Below are 15228 nucleotides of genomic sequence, written 5' to 3'. Positions count from 1 at the left end.
TTTGCTACGTGTGTCAGCATGATCTGAGACATGGAACACACACTCTTACCAGCATTTTCTACATTTCTTCTGGTATTCTCAAAATATCTCGCCCCTTTCCCCCATAGTCATCCTTTCCTTCTTTTAAATAGCATCATGGTCTTAGGTTTACAAAAGATGCCTCACTTATTTCCACTGTGGTAACCTTGATACCACTTCCACTGTGTTTAAACTGCCACCATCATGAACATGTCACGAGCAGTGAAACATTAACTCATATCATTTATACTTACTGAAACCATTTTTTAAAAAATAAAACAAAAACATTTTGCCATTCTTCACTCACAGTATTGAGTGCTAACATTGGCCCCCTTATTAGCTGCTATTTGAAAACTGAATCAAAATGGTTTTAGTTACTGTATATTTCAATGCAATTGAATGTTGTTTTCATTGGCATGCATCAGCAGTAGCCAATGTGGTGCCCTTCAGATGTTATTAGACTACAATTCCCATCATCCTTTACCATTGGCCATGCTGGCTGTGACTGATGATAGTTGTGGACCAACATCTGGGAGTTGCCACATTGGCTTTCTCAGACATACATCATAAGTTACCTATTCTGAGGTAAAATGAAGCTGCATTTTTTGGCCATACCATAAATTCAACGGATATTTCTGTTTACAGTATTAAATGTTTACATGTCTTAGATATTTTCTCCAATGCCTGGGGAGTCTTGTGAGAATCTGAATTCCGTATCAATGATAGACAGAAGAATTTCAACAATGAGTGAAAAGTCTATGAAGAGGGAAAAACTGAGGGAGCTGATTTTCCCATCAAACTACAACCTCCTTCGCCATTTGCAATATGCAACACATTTTCCTATACCTCTGGTAAGTAACTTCTTTCTGTCTTTGAAGAGAAAGTCTATACACATGCAAGCAAAACTGCTTAGAGGTTTTATTTACAATTAAGTGGGATGCAAATTCTGTTAAATAAATAAATTGCTTACTGGCTTACTTCAAACTAATGACAATTCATTTAGCCTGGTCGTGGCTCGTTGTTTTGTTGTACTCATCATACAAAGTGTCACTGAAACAGGTGAGTGGTAAATTAGTTGACTCAACTCATTTCCTTATATCCAGTTGGACTTTGTCATGACTAGTTTTACCTGGATTTGGGTTCCTATATGAATATTTTCTCCAAGTACATTTTGAAAACTGTACAGTGTCTGTCAAGCACATCATGGTCTTCAAGCAGATTAACATGAAAATAGAATCATATCCCATTCATAAGCATGGGGCTTGTTCCTGTGACACCATTTTTTATTGTTACATCTGAACCAACCCCACTGTGTGTACTCCCTTAGATGAATTACATGCTTCTTATATACATAACTCTAAATGTCAGTGTTACGAAAGCAACCGTCTTCAAAAAGGCTCACAAAGTATTCAGTCATGCCACTTCAAGATACCTGAATGTCAAATTACAGGTATGCAGGGGGAGAATTCATAGAATTGTTGAGTTGGAAGGGATCCTGAGGGTCATCTCGTTCATCCCTCTGCAATGCAGGAATCTCAGCTAAATCATTTGCCATGGGGCACTTTGAGAAATACCCAGCCAAGTCATACACAGAGTAGACTACTGAAAGCAATGACTAATCTGAGTACGACTATCATTGTATTTCACCCTTCAGAAACAAAATGTGACAACTGCTTGTGACACATTGTGCAACCAAATTCTACAGAGCAATAGCTACTAGCAATGAATATGGTACCTTGGGGTGGGAATATTGCTTCTTTCCCTTAGCATTTTCTCAGAACATGCAGTGCCTTTGCAACTGAAGCTCTACCTGAAGGAAAGATGGAGAGATTGTGTGGTCTAGCTGGGGTGGGGGCGGGGTCAATGCATTTTTAATGTGCAATAAATTGTCTAGAATGGTCTGCAGTCTCCACTGAAACATCAAAGTGCTGTCTCTGTTAATGCATTTTCTGGGGGAGTATTATTTTCTTTACGCGACCCGAAAGCCTTTGTCACGTTCAGTCTAAATGTCTTTGAAAGGTAAAAATACAAAATTGGGTCAAAACAGAGATTTGACACGCCAAGTAGCAGGGTGGATTCTTTTGCTTTGAAGAGCGTTCGCCTGAGAGAGCAGTCTGTGGTTATAGCTTTGCTTTGACTCAGAGTATACGGGATCCGGACAATATGGTAAGGAACAAAGCATATTATGTAGCTTGCAGTGACTAAGAGTATGTTCACCAGAGCTTTCTTCACATTGTCATAGCTCACGTTGTATCTGTTTTGATAGAGTAATCTGATCACAAGGAAGTTAGAAATAAGCACTATGGCGGAAAAATTGAGAAATATGGCAGAACAAATGAAATTAGTGAAAACATGCCAATCTCTTCCCACCGTTGTTTTGAAATCAATACAGCCCACATTGGCTGTTTCTTTGATTTCTTTGATTGGAATTGCCATGTTTGGCACCATGATAAATAGAACCATTGCCCAGACTACTGCTGATATCATCTTAGCAAAGCCAGGCTCCTGGATGCGATAGATCTTGCAGCTGTGTATTAACTGAAGGCAACGGTCCATGCTTACAAATCCCAAGAATATGATGGATAAGTACATGTTGATATAGATGAGGCAAGCTGTGACTTGGCAGTGGAATATTTTCAGTTTCCAGGGAGCAACTCCTAAATCAACTGCGATTTTCACCGGCAAGGCAAGGGTTAGCAAAAAGTCTGCTGTTAGCAGGTTAATTAAGTAGACGCTCATGCATTTGCGATGTTGCTCTGCCTTCAGGAAGGTCCACAGGGCAAAGCAGCTCCCGATGAACCCAATAAGAAAGATCAAGTAATAAAAATAAGGAAATGGCTCCATGGCAGAATAAACATTGCAACCTGAGGAATTGGTTATGCGCATCTTAAATGATTCACAGGAGAGGCAAAGTATGTGCACCTTTTCTGAGAGACAAAACCTGGAGTTGGGAGAGAGAGAGAGAGAGAAATAAACAAACAAATAAACTGTCTTTCGGTAAGCAATAGTGTCGCACAATACCTAACCAAATCTGTGACTGTTGTTAAGAACAGGTACCCCCAAACTCGACCCTCCAGATGTTTTGGGATTACAATTCCCATCATCCCAGACCACTGGTCCTGCTAGCTAGGGGTGGTGGGAGTTGTAGTCCCTAAACATCTGGAGGGCCGAGTTTGGGGGTGCCTGCTTAAGAAGCTCAGGAGCCACTTTCCCCATTCTGGTGCCCGCCAGATGTTTTGGGCTATAGCTTCCATTGGGCCCAGCCAATGGTACACATATATTTTTTTTAATGTTTAAAGCAACTTTTTGACAAATCTGTTCAGTGTGATGCTGCATTCATATGAGAAATGCATTTACTCCAAAGCATTTCCTTTTCAGTTAGCAGGGCTGATTGCAGACTTAATCGTCCCAGAAATGGAACAAATAAGTGTGAACACTGCTTCTCTTTTTGTTTTATTTGATATTCTCAGACATCCCTAGGCATAGGAGGTTTGAATTGAGATGCAAGAAAACCATATTTGCCAACAACATTTCCATAGTTTGATGGTCTGCTTTTTTTGCAGCAGGATCTGTTTTGTAGATGTACTGGTAGAAATCATTGCTAGAGCCATGCACACTGAAGAGGAAGTGGCTATTTTTAACATTTCTAAGAAATGAAATGCAGTAATGATTTCCAGATGAAGAACAGTGAACCTTCAGCTTCCATTTGATGCACCTCATAGATATTTGCCCTCTCCAGTTGTTGTGGAGCTGTTGGTGTACAAACAGAACTGTAGGTTAAACGCTGGAATCGTTAATGTTGGCAGTTTTACAAAAATAAAATGTGTGTGTGTCAATTTACATTTTTGTCAAGAGCTTTGGCTGTAAATGGAATTGATTTTTTTGTGCAGTTTTTTGAAGTGCACAAATATACCGCAGGTATGCCATCATTTTCAGAGATAGTTGGTAATGGAACCTAGTTTATATAACTAGCCAATAAAACTACAGTGGTACCTCGGTTTAAGAACAGCCCTGTTTACAAATTATTCTGTATACGAACTCCGCAAAAGCGGAAGTAATGTTCCGGTTAGCGAACGTCACCTCAGTCTACAAAGGGAAGCCGGTGGAAGGGCACCGGCGGCGGGAGGCCTCATTAGGGAAAGTGCACCTCGGTTTAAGAACGGTTTTGGTTTAAGAATGGACTTCCAGAATGGATTAAGTTCGTAAACCGAGGTACCGCTGTAATGCAGAAGGTAGTGTGACTGCACAGCAGGGGACTAGTGTGGCCAACCTTCTCAGAAGCTCCCAGCACAATTTGGATTGCCTGGAGCACAAATGCCAAACTCAACTCACTCACCTTATGAGTAAATTTGTAGCAATGGGTCAGAATTTACATCAGAATGAAATAAAATCAGTTGGTTGGGCAAGGGATAGTCTGAAACACGTCAAGGCCAGGCAAAAGGAGAATCCATCAGAGAGGAGGCAAGTGATAGTGAGGCGTGAGTCGTTGGAGGTTTGTATAATACACTCTTGTTGGTTATAAAAGTTATAAATGGAAATCAAATTACAAACATCCTCATTTAGCCAAGCGTCAGACAACTCTGTGGCAGTAAGTCAGCTTTTAAATGACTTTTGAAAACTGTTCATTCTGTCAGGAAATTATCTTTCCCCAATAGTTTTCTGATTTCTATTATCTTTTGTTTTGTTTTGTTTTAATTTTATGGTTTTATCTATTGTTCTGAACTGATTTTATTTTTTTAATGCGGTAGTGGTATATAAATATTTTTATAAATAAAAATAAATGAGGATGAGGGCCCAGTTTGTATGTACCTCTCTACAGACAACAAAATTGTCCATTTATCCAAACCTTTGTAATGACTTGATTACTCTAAAGTAGCATCTACTCTAATCAACTTGGCAAGGCAACTTTTAGATGTATCTGCACCTTTCAATGGGTTTCACTTCTCCTAGAACTCTGTAAGCTAAAGATTTGCAGATGGTTTGCTTATTGAAGTGTGTATTAGCTATGGGGATGTATTTTTTCAAGGGCTTTCTGACCACAGCCCATTGCTCCCTCATTTCTCACGACTCACTAGACATCTATAGCCAGCTAACTATTTCACATCTTGTTTTGATATCCTGCCTTTCCTCCGACCACAGGAGCACAAGGTAGCTAACAACATAAACTAGGCAGAAATCAAACAGACATCAGTAGCAGAATTAAAACCTCAGAATCAAGCTAATCAACAGCAGCAGCAAGTAACTGTAGCACTACTAAAACAAAATCTGTTATTAGCCAAATCAAAGTAACCAAGGGCTTGTTGGAGTAAGGTGGCTTTTGTTTGCTTACAGAATGCCTGAAATGTTGAAATCTGGTTGGCTTCTCTTCAGGTCATTAGGTGCATGCCAGCAGCTATTTACTAATAGTCAGCAAGGGGGCCTGGTCAGGTTTGAGTGCAATTCAGCATTGCACTCTTAGGCTGGTGTCCTGTGTTATGACAGTGGTGTGGCAAGTGTTAAAATACGCCTGTAATGTGTGCAGTTAACTGACCATGTGGATCAGACTGCTAATCTGCCAAGTTCCCAGTCGGCAAGGGATGTGTGGTGCCTGAGGGTTGATAAGTGTGGAAAGTCAGTTATTTTCCCAGGGTCTGAAGGCACATTGCTGAAGCTAAGCAGGTCTGAGTCTCTGCATACTATCAGCACCATGTGGAAGTATGCCATTGGTCAACTTTGGTATATCCTACGTCCATTTTATTAGTAGCTTACACAGATGATTCCTTTTAAATCTTGGGAGTCTAAAGAATTTAACCAGAACACAGTGCTAGAAAGATCTGAGAGAGTTTGGGAGCAACCACTATGAAGGGATGAAACGCATTGGAATGCAGAAAGCTGCCTTATACAGAGTCAAATCACAGGTCCTCCTAGCTCAGCATAGTCTATAGCAGCAGATCTCAAGGGTTTAAGAACGGGTTCTCTCCCAGCCATTCCTGGAGAGGGCGAGGTTTGAACCAGGGACCTTCTGCATATAAAACAGAGGTGTTCTTCCACTGAGTTTAAATATCATAATCTTCCTTCTGAGAAATGACAGTCACTTTGAATCAGTTACAAAGGAAATTGCACTGTGGTCCTGAGATAGCGAATGCTTGATTCTGTCAACTCCTTCAACAGAAAAAGTCGTTGCAGTTTTTGTGACTATGAAGTTTCAGCATGGAGTATCTATACTGAGTTTGTCCCTAATTGCAAACACCAGCAGTTTACATGGCCTGCGTTTTGTATTTGCGTCAATGATAATAATGACTGGGTAAAGTATTTTAAAAGGTACATACCTGTTTTAGAGTCCAAAAAGCATTGAAGAAGTTTGTTAAATGTCCTGTTTAGTATTGGCAGGCGACCTGCTTTTTGCCTTGTGGCCAGCTACTTTTCCTTTTGCTCTTTATATAGTTCGAATCTTAAAAGAGATTTTCCTGTGGCTTTCAAACACATCAGTTGACGTCTATGAAACCAAAAGCCATCTGAAGGTGTGTGCGTGTACGCACACTCTTAAGAGTTCAGAATTATTCAGTGTTGCAAAATAATACTTCATCCTCCTCTTGTGATTGGGTGGGAAAGCAAAGTTGCTGTAATGACTTGAGACCATTATCCTTCTAATTTTTGCCAGTGGAATGCCAGAACAGTTGAGATAGTAGCAGAATAATGCACCTTGCTTTCTCAGGGAGCAAACTGGAGTGTGAGGTTCAGCAGAACATAAATATGTATGTAATTTTAAAGGTTTTAATTAAAGCAGTTCTTCACTGATCCTATCTAGGTGGTGCACAGTCCAGCAAAATCAATTGCAGCAAGTTTTAAATTATAAAAGGTAGAGGTAAAGTATTAAAGTATTTTAAAGTATTAAAGGTAGAGGTAAAGGACCGCTGGATGGTTAAGACCAGTCATAGAGAACTATGGGGTGTGGCGTTCATTTCACTTTCAGGCCGAGGAGCCAGCATTTGTCCACAGACAGCTTTCCGGGTCATGTGGCCAGCGTGACTAAACCGCTTCTGGAGCAACGGAATTACAATGTTATGACTAAAATAAATAAAACATTGTTATAAAAGCATAATTTAGACAAACAGGCAAAAACAAAACAAAACATTGAATTGACTTTTGCTAATCTCAAGAGATTTTAGCGTAGGTTGAATTCTTCCACTGAAAGCATTGGAACTTGAACTACCGTATTTTTTGTATTATTAAAAAGACTGTGGTCTAACCGTCTTCTTAAATTCATTTCCCTCCCCATGCTCATAAATCCAGAAGCAGGTTTGTGTCCTGTGTTCAGTAGACAACCACCGAATGAATGAAAAGGACCTCACATAAATATGTTTTCTATGCAAAAAGGACCCTGGTATTCTCAGCTTTCTTCATTGGGTCCAATGAAAATAAAGTTTTAAACCCCCCCCCCCAAATAAACAAAATCATATCAAACAACATAAATTTTAAACTTAGACATTCCAGATAGTGATACAGTCCCTGAAATACTTCATATTCTATCTTCATACTTATTGTGAAGCCTTGGGTGTGACCCTCATATCCCTCTAGTTTGTAATTCTTTCTAACAGGATCCTGAGGGAAGCTTATGAACAGGGCATGAGGCAACAGCATTCTCATGCTTGTCGCTATCATTTAGTATTTATAGGTATACAGCCTGAGACCATGGATGTTCAATTCAGCAATCATGGGTAGTGGTGGAGCAAACTTGAGGAACTTTGGTTCATTGGAGCTGAGGAAATGAGTGCTGAGCATGGCACCCTTACATTTTGGAGGCATCTGATGTGATTGCGAACAATGAAACATTAAACAGGAACTGAGAAGGACTGCTTCCAACAATGCTGACCCTGATCTCAAATCTTGCTAGAAGGAACAAGACTTCCATCCCCCAAATAATCTCATTTCCATCAAATCTAGCTCCCTAATGCTACAGAGGTTTCTCCAGTTCAAAATCAACAGTTTCCAACCCCATATTGTGGCATCTAATAAGGGGGGACTGTTCTTATGGCCGACTCAACTCTGAGCACCAGAGTTGTGTATTACAGAAAGCATCTGATTAGCTCTCAGTTGCGGAACTGACAAGACAGTTGCAACCTTTTGCTGTGCTGAGTCAGACTTGAACCATACCTGCAGCTTTTGTTTGAGAAGCCATGTCCTCTCAAACCACTGATCTGCCTATATACTCCAATTGGCATTGTTTCCTGTTGTTCCCTCCTTCTGACGAGAAGGGAGCAAATATCACCATTGCCAAGAGCATGCACCAGTTAGGGAAAGCAGATCTCTGAACTAATATTCATACAATACACCTGGCAACTGTTGATAGGAAATTACACCCCCCCCCCCATTGACTTAATGTACATTGCCACTGGGATGCCTTATGCTATTGTTGGATTAAAGTTATGAGAGTACTGTTTTAGTTGAAGAGGCTGTGTTTGCAAAAGAGAAGGGTTGAAGATTTTCACTGGAGAAATTCAAGAATACAGTTGTACCTTGGTTCTCAAATGCCTTGGCACTCAAACACTTTGGTTCTCAAACTCTGAAAACCCAGAAGTAAGTGTTCCTGTTTTCAAACATTTTTCAGAAGCCGAACGTCCAATGCAGCTGTCGGCTATTGTTTTCAGGGCACCTGCACAAATCAGAAGCTGCGGCTTGGTTTTCGAACATTTCGGAAATCAAATGGACTTCCGGAACTGATTACGTTTGGCGCTTTTGTTTTTGCTATTTATTTTGTGTTTTTGTTTTTGAGGCTTTTTCTATTAATTTGTTTTTGTGACTGTGTGGAACCCAGTTCAGCTACTGATTGATTGATTGTGTGACTGTAGAAATGGATAAAAGCCCCCACCCCCAATCCAAACAATGACTATCATTAGTGCAGGTAAGAAAAAAAATAATTTTAATTTTTATCATCTATAATACTGTCTTATTTATTTTATAGTACAGTACACTGATTATTGCTTTCATTTTTTGGATCAGTGGTCTCATTAGATAGTAAAATTCATGCTAAATTGCTGTTTTAGGGGTTGTTTTTAAAAGTCTGGAATGGATTAATTCGTTTTGCATTACTTTCTATGGGAAAGCGCGCCTTGGTTTTGGAATGCTTTGGTTTTGAAATGGACTTCCGGAACAGATTAAGTTTGAGAACCAAGGTACCACTGTATAACTCTTCTGATAAGGGATTCTTTCTAGTAATATAACATTTATAAAAATAGAAAGATGATAGATAGATGATATATATTAAATAGCCATTGCTGAAATCACATTATTTTATTTTGATATAAATTCAAGCACAAAATGCACATAGCACTCATGTTTGTATGACTTTTGCATACAAATATATTAATAAAAAATTGAGGAGCCAAGTGAAACAATCAGTTCATTCACAATAGTGATAGTGTCTTTCAAGTCAGCTACAGCTGTCCATATTGTTTAGATTCAGTTAAGGTGCGAGACAGTCAGATCCACATCCTTACTGGTTGCAAGAAAGAAGGCAGTGAAGTGAAGGCTAGCTAAGGGCGGCTCAGCTTGGTGAGGCAGTGGCCCATTTGCACTCAAGGACCAGCCTCCCATTGGGTCCATCTTAGCATATTGTAAATAGCTTGCTCTCATAGAATCAAAGAATTGTAGAGTTGGCATGCATTCTGATGGTCAACTTGTCCAACCTTCTGCAATGCAGACGACGAAAGTATCCATGACAGATGGCCATCCAACCTCTGCTTACAAACCTGCAATGAGGCAAAGTCTACCACCTTGCAGCGGAGTCTATTCCACTATGCTCTTAATGTCAGAAAGTTCTTTCTGATGTTTAGTCGGAATCTTCTTTCTTGTAACTTGAAGCCATTGTTTCGAGTCCTACCCTCCAGAGCAGGAGAAAACGAGTTTCCCCCCTCTTCCATGTGACAGTCCTTGAGATATTTGAAGATGGCTTTCATATCTCTTCTCAGTCTCCTCTTTTCCAGGCTAAACATACCCAGTTCTCTCAACTGCTCCTCATAAGGCTTGGTTTCCAGACGCTTGATTGGAATTTATGGAATAACTACTGTTTCACAAATCACATTTGACTTTTTAGATCTAGAGTTTTCTAATTCCTCAGACACCTTCAACTTGAGGTGCAATTTTTGGTACAACCTTTCCTTGAAGGGTTGGCAAAGAAATACATAAATAATAGGATCAAGGCAAACATTTGCAGCACACAGGAGCAGAGAAAGTTCCTTTAGGTAAAACAACACCTCTTTTGTTAGGCAGTTATAATGATGTGAAGCAGTTTGACTCAATGTGTATGGGATTCTTACAACATGGTATGGAACAAAGCAAATGATAAATACAAGCATGATGGTGAAAATATTCCGATTGGTTTTTTTCCTTGACCGTTTGGAGTTTTTCCTGAATTTTTGGTGGGATAGATATATTTTCCTTGCTATAGAACTGTAAAAGGCTATTAGGAGTAAAAAGACAGTCCAAAAAATTCCTAAGCAGATGTAGTTCGAAGCCTTGTGCCATTGGACTCCAAGTTCATTTTTGAGGTTCACACAGTTCTTCGAAAGATTTTTGGTAGGATGTTGATTTGTTAAAATTGTATTGGGAAGTGATATCACTATATGAAGTGCCCACACGGCTACACAGATACATCTGCTACATCGAACAGTATGGAAAGATGTGATGAACTGAGGCTTCACAACTTTGTAGCATCGGTCGAAGCCTATGAGACCAAACAGTGTTATGCTGATATACATATTCAGGTAAAATATGACAGCCGAAAAACGGCAGACGAAAACACTGAGCCGCCAAGATCCAATTTCTGAATCGGCGAAAACTTTAAATGGGAAAGTTAAGCTCATGATGAGGTCAGCAACCACAATGTTCTTGAGATAGACGATAAAACTTGTCTTGCTGGGAATGTACAGAAAGACCCAGGCTGCCACCCCATTCAACAGGATTCCTCCTAGAAAGATCAGACCATAGGCAACTGGAAGAACTTGTTTTCTTATTATCTCATTGAAGCTGCAGGAGTTTCCTAGAGGAGTGCTTGAATTAGGCATCTCTAGTGCATTTTCAGTTCCTGTGAGCAGAGAAAGAAAGAGTTATCCACAAGAAGAATCACCTCCAGCAGAATCCCCCCATGTATCTTGCTATATAGCACATGAAGACCACATTCAGGAATTATGTGCTGCTACTTTGGAACATTTTTGCATGGAGCTAAATCACATATGTTTCCACAAAAGCAGGAAAAGGGAGCCTTTTTCAGCCATTCTTGGGAACTTTCCAGGGGTGGCATTTGCCTGCTGTGGGTGCGACCAGAGGCAAAAATGCAGAGAGCAATGCTTATTCAGTAGGCTGAAATATAATGTACTTTGCAGTCAGTGTAGGTTTCACATCCACAGGTGCAAACTTTCTGGGGGGTTTTCGGGAGCCTAAGCACCAATATTGTCTTGAGCCAGTGTGGTGTAGTGGTTAAGAGCGGTAGTTTCGTAATCTGGGGAACCGGGTTCGCGTCTCCGCTCCTCTACATGCAGCTGCTGGGTGACCTTGGGCTAGTCACACTTCTTTGAAGTCTCTTAGCCCCACTCACCTCACAGTGTGTTTGTTGTGGGGGAGGAAGGGAAAGGAGAATGTTAGCCGCTTTGAGACTCCTTAAAGGGAGTGAAAGGCAGGATATCAAATCCAAACTCTTTGATATTTGCTACTATGAAGAAGTTTGAGTACTATTGCTGTATAAGGGAGGGATAAGAGAACACACAGAATAACATAACCAGTGAAGCTGAGCAGCTGTTGGCGAACGTTTGATGCGCATACTAAATTGGACCATGGGTCCAATGCAAGACCAAACCATCACCTCTTTTACCAGCAGATGGCAAATGATGATAATAATAAGAATATAATTTATTTTTTATACCCTGCCCATCTGGCTGAGTTTCCCCAGCCATTCTGGGCAGCTCCAAGCAATATTAAAAACACAATAAAACATCAGACATTAAAAACTTGCCTATACAGGGTTGCCTTCAGATGTCTTCTAAAAGTCAGATAGTTATTTATTTCCTTGACATCTGATGGGAGGACACTCCACAGGGTGAGTGCCACTACTGAGAAGGCCTTCTGCCTGGTTCCCTGTAGCCTTACTTATCGCAGTGAGGGAACCCATTTAGGGCTTTAAAGGTTAGCACCAGCACTTTGAATTTTGCTCAGAAATGAGCAATAAGGTGACAACCTCCCAGATGTTACAACTTCCATCAGCTTTGGCTAGCATGTCCACTGTTCAGGGATTATGGGACATGTAGTCCAACAAAGCCATTTCCCGTCCCTGGGGAGATGACGGTGCGGGCTGGGAGCGGTGACCCTGGGGAAATTCCTAGTTGATGTGCATCAGTAGGGCTCCCCCTTCTGGTGGTTAACCCTTCCAAGACTCCTGCAGACGGGCAGGAGTCAGATATAGCTTAAGCCAATACCACTCACATTCTGTAACCAATAAAGTTGTGGCCTTTTTTGCCCATTAATCTAAAATACTGTTTCATGTGTTTTTTATTCCACTTCCCGGGAGGGTTTGGGACCTTGCCACGCAACATCTTTGAGAGCGCCACATTAACTACCCCTTGTGTAAGAGATTATAAAAGGAATTCTTGCTGGAGTGAGTGTAAATTGCTTTCCTGGGGGGACCACCAAACCTGAAACCACAGGGTGAAATCTTCAGTGTTGCTGAAATAGCCTTGCTTACCTTATTTTCTTGGATCTTGTATGTTGTCTTGTATATTCACTTGACTGTTTAACGGTCTGGGGAGGCTTTCCGTTCTAAGGAACACACGGAGTCTGCCATTCTTGGGTAGGTCTGTATGTATAAGAGGGGTGAAAACTTAGCTGTCAGGTAAAAACTGGGATCTTAAATTTGAGAAAAAGATAGTATTTCCTCTTATTTGACATGGCTTGGAAAGTTAAAATACCATGAGATACACTAAATTTATCGTATCAAGACTTTTACTGCAAATGTATGTTTCCCTCCCTCCCTTGTGAGTGCCATGTGATCTCCCCAATTTGAGAACCCAGGTTGAATATGCAGTTCTTGGTTCTGTTGGTACAGCTCTCCCAAAAAATAAGCACTATTGGGTCCTGTTGATTTCAAATGGGGTAAATTAAGTGCTTCAGTGGGGTTAACTTTAGCAATTGTTTATAACCTCTATTTCCAGCTTTTACTGAAAGGCAGGGTTCTGCTGCACAGGGCCCTCTTCTGCAGACATTGCTAGACTCTTACTAGAACTTGATAAGCCTGTCCATTGATTTTAAACTGCAAAATCAACATTGCCAATTACACAGCCCTCAAGGTGGTAAGAATTGATTTGAAAACGCAACGGGAAGCATTTCCAGCATGGTTCTCAGTACAAAATAAGGTGCCTGCCCTTCATAAAGGAGCTGTAGCAAGACAGAAAAATCCCTGGGTTTATTTGCTTTAGGTTCCTTTTGCTCCCTTTTTTGTCTGCCTTTCTGCTTTTCAGCCTAGTAAACATAGGGTTGTGTCAGGGAACTGCCATCGGAAGGAAGGGAAGTGAAAGGGCTCACACAGGTTGGGAGAGACTCAGCAGCTGAAGAGGGAACCAGTAGGGGGAGAGGAGCTGAGATGAGGGAAAGTGAGCTGGAGGGATGGCTCAGAGACACTTCCAGCGAAAACAGTGGGGAGGTTTCAGGACCTCCTGTAGGGACACCCACTCCTCGCCGGAAACTGTCACGCAGAGAGTCCAGAAGACGTGTTTCCGTTAAGGAGCTTTTATGTTGGAAGCGATTCCGAAAGCAACCACTGTCGGAATCTGCCAGCGACTGACGGAGCCATGTTTAAGGGGCTCCGTTACAGACAGAGGTTTGCAAACTTGACCAAACTCTGAGGGACTAGGATTTTACACACAAGCAGCTCATCGTCCCATCACAGCATTCCGACAGTCTCCGTGAGCAGCTTGTGCAGGAGAAGGCATCATGAGCAACCCAGCCGGAACCGGAGAAGCAGGAGCTGGAGCGGGTCCAAGCCTGGAAGAAAGGTACCGGGTGTTGGAGGTCCAGCTAGCGCTGCAGACGGCGAGGCTTGAGGAGAGGAGGGCTCAGGATGCAGACAAAAAGGGGAAAGACACCCAGCTCGTCAGAAAGGTACCAGGATTGGTGCAGAAGTTTGGGGGGGAGCCCAAAGACTATCATGGCTTTCGGACAGAGATGCAATATGCCCTCAATCTGCAGTTTGATGAATTCCCTGACGAGGAATCACGAGTGGCTTTCGTGATTGGGCATCTTGAAAAGGGGGCGAGAGACTGGGTTAGACCCCTGATGGCAGCGAATAGTGACGTCCTAAAGGACACGATGAAGTTCTTTCGCGCCATGGATCTGATGTTTTCCAGCGATATTGAACAGGGAGTGGTGCGCAGACAGTTAATGGCTTGCAAACAGGGGAGCCGATCTGTCCGTGAGTACTGGACTGAGTTCACCATGTTGATCCATAAATTGGGGTGGGATCTATCGGCGGAACCCATTCAAATGCTCTTTGAAGAAGGGCTTTCTTCGGCTGTGAAAGACGAACTTTCCCGGGCGCCCAGGGCGGAGTCTATGGACCAGCTGACCAAATCAGCGCTGACCATAGGAGCGCGCCAGGAGGCGAGAGCATTGGAGAGGCGGGAAGGGAAGGGGGAACGTTGGAAGGAGTTCCGCATTCCAGACATTCCAGAGCCAACTTTCCCGCCGGCAGAGCCGATGGAAATCGGAACAGCGCGCGCGCGCGCAGTTTCAAAGCCCAGTGAGGGGGGAAAGAAGGAGGGAAAAGGCGCCCGGAAATGCTATCTCTGCCAACAGCCAGGTCACTTTGCCAGAGTCTGCCCCCAGAGGAAGGAATGGCAAGGGATGGTAGGAGCTGTGGAGGGAAGAGAGGAAGAAATACCGAAGCAAGTAAAAGCCAACGCCTGGCTGCCACCGTCGGGGCACAGCAGCCAGGCCAAAGAGCAGTGAAAGTGCCCACGCCAGAACCTCCTAAACCCGCCCTAGTGATAGAAGTGGCGCTAGAGCTGTCAAACGGACACCCTCTAAAGATAAAGGCGCTGTTGGACTCAGGCAGCTCCTGCAATTTCATGAGCAAAGAGTTTGCAGCTGAACACCAGATACAGACGATCCCTTTAAGCAACCCCCTGCAGGTGACCACGATCGATGGCAGGGAGCTGTTGGGAGGAGAAGTCAGCTTGCAGACCGTCC

The 15228-nt window shown here is 42.2% G+C and overlaps 3 protein-coding genes across 6 annotated transcripts in view; 1 reads left to right on the top strand and 2 right to left on the bottom strand.

Annotated features, from left to right (window-relative positions):
- MED12L (mediator complex subunit 12L) overlaps window positions 1-15228 on the top strand; it is a 169567-nt gene that overhangs the window by 45720 nt on the left and 108619 nt on the right. The window contains exon 15 of the mRNA XM_081008375.1: window positions 687-869. Within this exon, the coding sequence (XP_080864501.1) occupies window positions 687-869 (183 nt within the window). The remainder of the gene's footprint in view (window positions 1-686; window positions 870-15228) is intronic.
- Window positions 922-6791, bottom strand: GPR171 (G protein-coupled receptor 171). 2 transcript variants are annotated; one of them, XM_081008286.1, is made up of 3 exons: window positions 6327-6791; window positions 3712-3768; window positions 922-2959 (listed from the first exon to the last, which is right to left on the bottom strand). In XM_081008286.1, exon 3 carries the CDS (start codon window positions 2902-2904, stop codon window positions 1939-1941), a length of 966 nt encoding a protein of 321 aa, XP_080864412.1. In that variant the 5' UTR covers window positions 2905-2959; window positions 3712-3768; window positions 6327-6791; the 3' UTR covers window positions 922-1938. The 2 variants fall into 2 exon arrangements, with proteins under 2 accessions (XP_080864412.1, XP_080864411.1); XM_081008285.1 differs by lacking the exon at window positions 3712-3768 and having other exon boundaries at window positions 6327-6787.
- P2RY14 (purinergic receptor P2Y14) overlaps window positions 9286-15228 on the bottom strand; it is a 32655-nt gene continuing 26712 nt past the window's right edge. For 2 of the 3 annotated variants that reach the window (XM_081008276.1, XM_081008274.1), the window contains exons 2-3: window positions 12731-12841; window positions 9286-11080 (exon numbers count right to left, since the gene is read on the bottom strand). In XM_081008276.1, coding sequence (XP_080864402.1) covers window positions 10047-11060 — 1014 coding nt within the window. In that variant the 5' untranslated portion in view covers window positions 11061-11080; window positions 12731-12841 and the 3' untranslated portion in view covers window positions 9286-10046. The remainder of the gene's footprint in view (window positions 11081-12730; window positions 12842-15228) is intronic. The other variant, XM_081008275.1, reaches the window with a different exon arrangement.

The sequence above is a fragment of the Podarcis pityusensis genome (genome assembly GCF_964106645.2).
Source record: "Podarcis pityusensis genome assembly, chromosome: 5".
In the NCBI taxonomy this organism is placed as follows: domain Eukaryota; kingdom Metazoa; phylum Chordata; class Lepidosauria; order Squamata; family Lacertidae; genus Podarcis; species Podarcis pityusensis.
Note: the sequence above shows the minus strand (reverse complement) of the source record. Positions and strands in the feature narration are given on the sequence as shown.